A 2,716-nucleotide genomic window follows, 5' to 3' on the forward strand; every position below is an offset into this window, starting at 1 on the left:
TAAAAAGTAGTGAATATTAAGTTTCATATATATAAAAAAAAAGTTTGAATATATTGTAGCATTTAATTTTTTTATTCTATAATTTAACTAATAATTAATTAATTAACCTAAAGCTAAGCATGAATGAAAGCATATTAGCATTTTTTAAAATTATAATTAATTTTAAAATATTAATATACTGCCTATTTCAAAGATTTTAAAGATTGTAAATCAAAGCTGCGGATTTGAAATTTTTCTTTTTTTTTTTTTTACGCGTAAGTAAAAGCGTACTGTTGCAACGGCGTCGTTTGGGTTCCCGGTCACGGTGACGGGAATAGCGGAGTTAGGACCACGTATATCATACACAGTAACAAAAAATGCGAATTCTTTTGAAAAAGATCAAATCTCCACCGTTGGTAATATCAACGGCTTAGAATTCACCATATTCTCACATGATCGTCTTTTTTAAGACTCTCTCCTCCGTTTAAACCTCAGAAATAGCAAGACAGAAAAAAAAAAGAAAAAAAAGCACAAGCAAAAATTGAGAAAAAAATGGGTGATTGTATAAGGAACTGTAAACGAAGTGCAGAAGCAGCTGAAATGGAAGCTTCAAGCACGAACTTCTCATTATCAAAGAGAAGAAAAACCGTTGGTTCTCGAGAATTGCAAGAATTAGAGTTAACTTCACCGGACATTGAGCTCGGAACCACTCGCATCCTTTCGAATACGCTGAACAAGCCTATTTACTTAGCTACTTCCTCGGATTCTTGTGGAGTGCTTACCGGAGATATGTGTTCCGGTCTCTTCTCCGGCGCTTCATCGACTTCTCGTTGTTCGAGCAACGAGTCGTGTGATATTCTCAAAGATAGCTTGAGATTCGTAGATCTAGAGGTAAATTTCGAACTTAATATTTCGTGTTTTTTTTTTTATGTTTCCGCGTTTGGTTGCATAGAAAAGAAAACGATTGCCGTTTCGAATGAAGCTTACAATCGATTGTTTTTAATATACATTTTAAGACATGTTAATTAATTACGTTGATCATAGTTCATGAATGTGCCTTTGCAGGCCAAGAGTTTTGAAACTGAAATCTCAACGTGCACCAACGTAAACAAATTCAGGTTAATTTTCACTAATTCCTTCATTAATTACTACTATCGTTTTTATTCGTTGAAAATTAAGAGAGAAAAAAACGAATTGTTTCCTTTTAACTCTCCTTTTTTTTTATAATCTCGCCTTCACATTTTCTATTTTTCAGTAGAGAAACATCTCCCTTAAGCGAGCATTGTCGAGACTCGGACGAAATGCAATCGCCTGAGAAAAAACCTCCACTGACAACGACGAAACCGCCGAAGATTCCGTCACAAGCTGAGATCGACGAATTCTTCTCCGTCGCGGAAAAGTACGAGCAAAAACGATTTGCAGAGAAGTAAGCGTCTTCCTTAATTCCCCTTCTCCATTTTTAGATGCGTAGGATAAGGAGTGTCACCAAAACGGCGCATCCTAACATTCGTAGAATCAAGAATCTCAATCTCTAACTAACAATTAACAAACATTTTATTTTTTTTATTTTCTTTGTTTTATTTTTATTTTTATTTTTTGCAGGTACAATTATGATATCGTCAAGGATGTGCCTCTCGACGGTCGATACCAGTGGCTTCGCCTAAAGCCTTGAAGACAAAGAAAAAGAAAAAGAAATGTTACACTTACACAAGGCAACACAGAAACCACATTTGACAAAAGAAACGAAATTGGGATGACGTTGACGTGGCGATCTCTGGTTTGTTTGTTATTCACTAAATTGTACAGTTTTCCCTTTATTTCTCCATTTTCTAATTTAAGGAGGTGACATTCCAAAGAGCTGATTCTGAGAATCCTTTTGGAAGTTCAGACCAATTTGGAAAATAAAATTCACTAATTTCTCTCTCCATGACTATCTTATTTTTCTTTATTTTAATACATTTAAGTCGAGTCAGATCAGATCGTTTATCTAATCGGTGCCGGGAGAAATTTCTGTTTTCAACTTGGGAGTGGATTTTTGTTTAGAAATGCAGAGTATTGATGAATATTTTGGTTATATATTTGAAAGGTGTTTTTTGTTTGAGCATTCCTTGGCTGTTTTTGATTTCTTCTCTCTATTTCTTTTTCAGCCTTCCCCTTTCCGCAGGTTCTTTTTTGTTATATTGTTTTTTTATAAAAATAATTATATTAAATATAATTAAAAATTTATTTAATTTTTTGTAGTAACAAAAAAAAATTATCCAAATCAAATCCAGGACATGATTCCTCCACATTACCGTGCCTGCCTTGCCGGGACCATTAAGAATTACTTTTTTATATGGCGTTGAATATTTTTTTAGATTCGAGATTTATAGATGGAAAAAATATTTTTAGATTTAAATTTTGTGGTTTTTTTTATGTAATCAGTTGTACACAAAATGAGTAAAACTGATGTGAATGATTGAAAATTTGTTGACGGAAAAAATCACAAAGAAAGCATGATAACTTTCCATATAACTTTATAATACGTTAAAATCTTGAATCTCTTTTGTTTCGAAAGGAAGTGATACTTTTCGCTGCTCATTGGTTGTTTATTCATGACACCAAATGGGTGCAAAACAATACATTAGAAAATACAAAAAAGTAGAAAAAAGAGATTATTCTTTTCATGGGGATAAAAGGTTATAAACCAAAGCCTTTCATGATTGCATCTTTCCTCCACAAATATTCCCTTTTGGCG

At 33.2% G+C, this 2,716-nt stretch overlaps 1 protein-coding gene across 2 annotated transcripts; it reads left to right on the top strand.

The window, feature by feature from the left end:
- The first annotated feature begins 464 nt into the window (after positions 1–464).
- Positions 465–1,904, top strand: LOC121212201 (cyclin-dependent kinase inhibitor 7). Of its 2 annotated transcripts, none has more exons than XM_041084563.1 (4): positions 465–870; positions 1,045–1,097; positions 1,238–1,405; positions 1,582–1,904. In XM_041084563.1, the coding sequence occupies exons 1-4, from the start codon at positions 532–534 to the stop codon at positions 1,649–1,651; spliced, it is 630 nt and encodes a 209-aa protein (XP_040940497.1). In that variant the 5' UTR covers positions 465–531; the 3' UTR covers positions 1,652–1,904. The 2 variants fall into 2 exon arrangements, with proteins under 2 accessions (XP_040940497.1, XP_040940496.1); XM_041084562.1 differs by having other exon boundaries at positions 467–870; positions 1,235–1,405.
- The last annotated feature ends 812 nt before the right edge of the window (positions 1,905–2,716 follow it).

The sequence above is a fragment of the Gossypium hirsutum genome, chromosome A13 (genome assembly GCF_007990345.1).
Source record: "Gossypium hirsutum isolate 1008001.06 chromosome A13, Gossypium_hirsutum_v2.1, whole genome shotgun sequence".
NCBI classification, from domain to species: Eukaryota; Viridiplantae; Streptophyta; class Magnoliopsida; order Malvales; family Malvaceae; genus Gossypium; species Gossypium hirsutum.

What these genes read in the sequence shown, in the direction of transcription:
- LOC121212201 (XM_041084562.1), top strand. Translation starts at nt 532, where the DNA reads ATGGGTGATTGTATAAGGAACTGTAAACGAAGTGCAGAAGCAGCTGAA. An exon ending in TGAGATTCGTAGATCTAGAG is followed by an intron (nt 871 to 1,044) that starts GTAAATTTCGAA and finishes GTGCCTTTGCAG; the next exon opens with GCCAAGAGTTTTGAAACTGA. An exon ending in CAAAAACGATTTGCAGAGAA is followed by an intron (nt 1,406 to 1,581) that starts GTAAGCGTCTTC and finishes TATTTTTTGCAG; the next exon opens with GTACAATTATGATATCGTCA.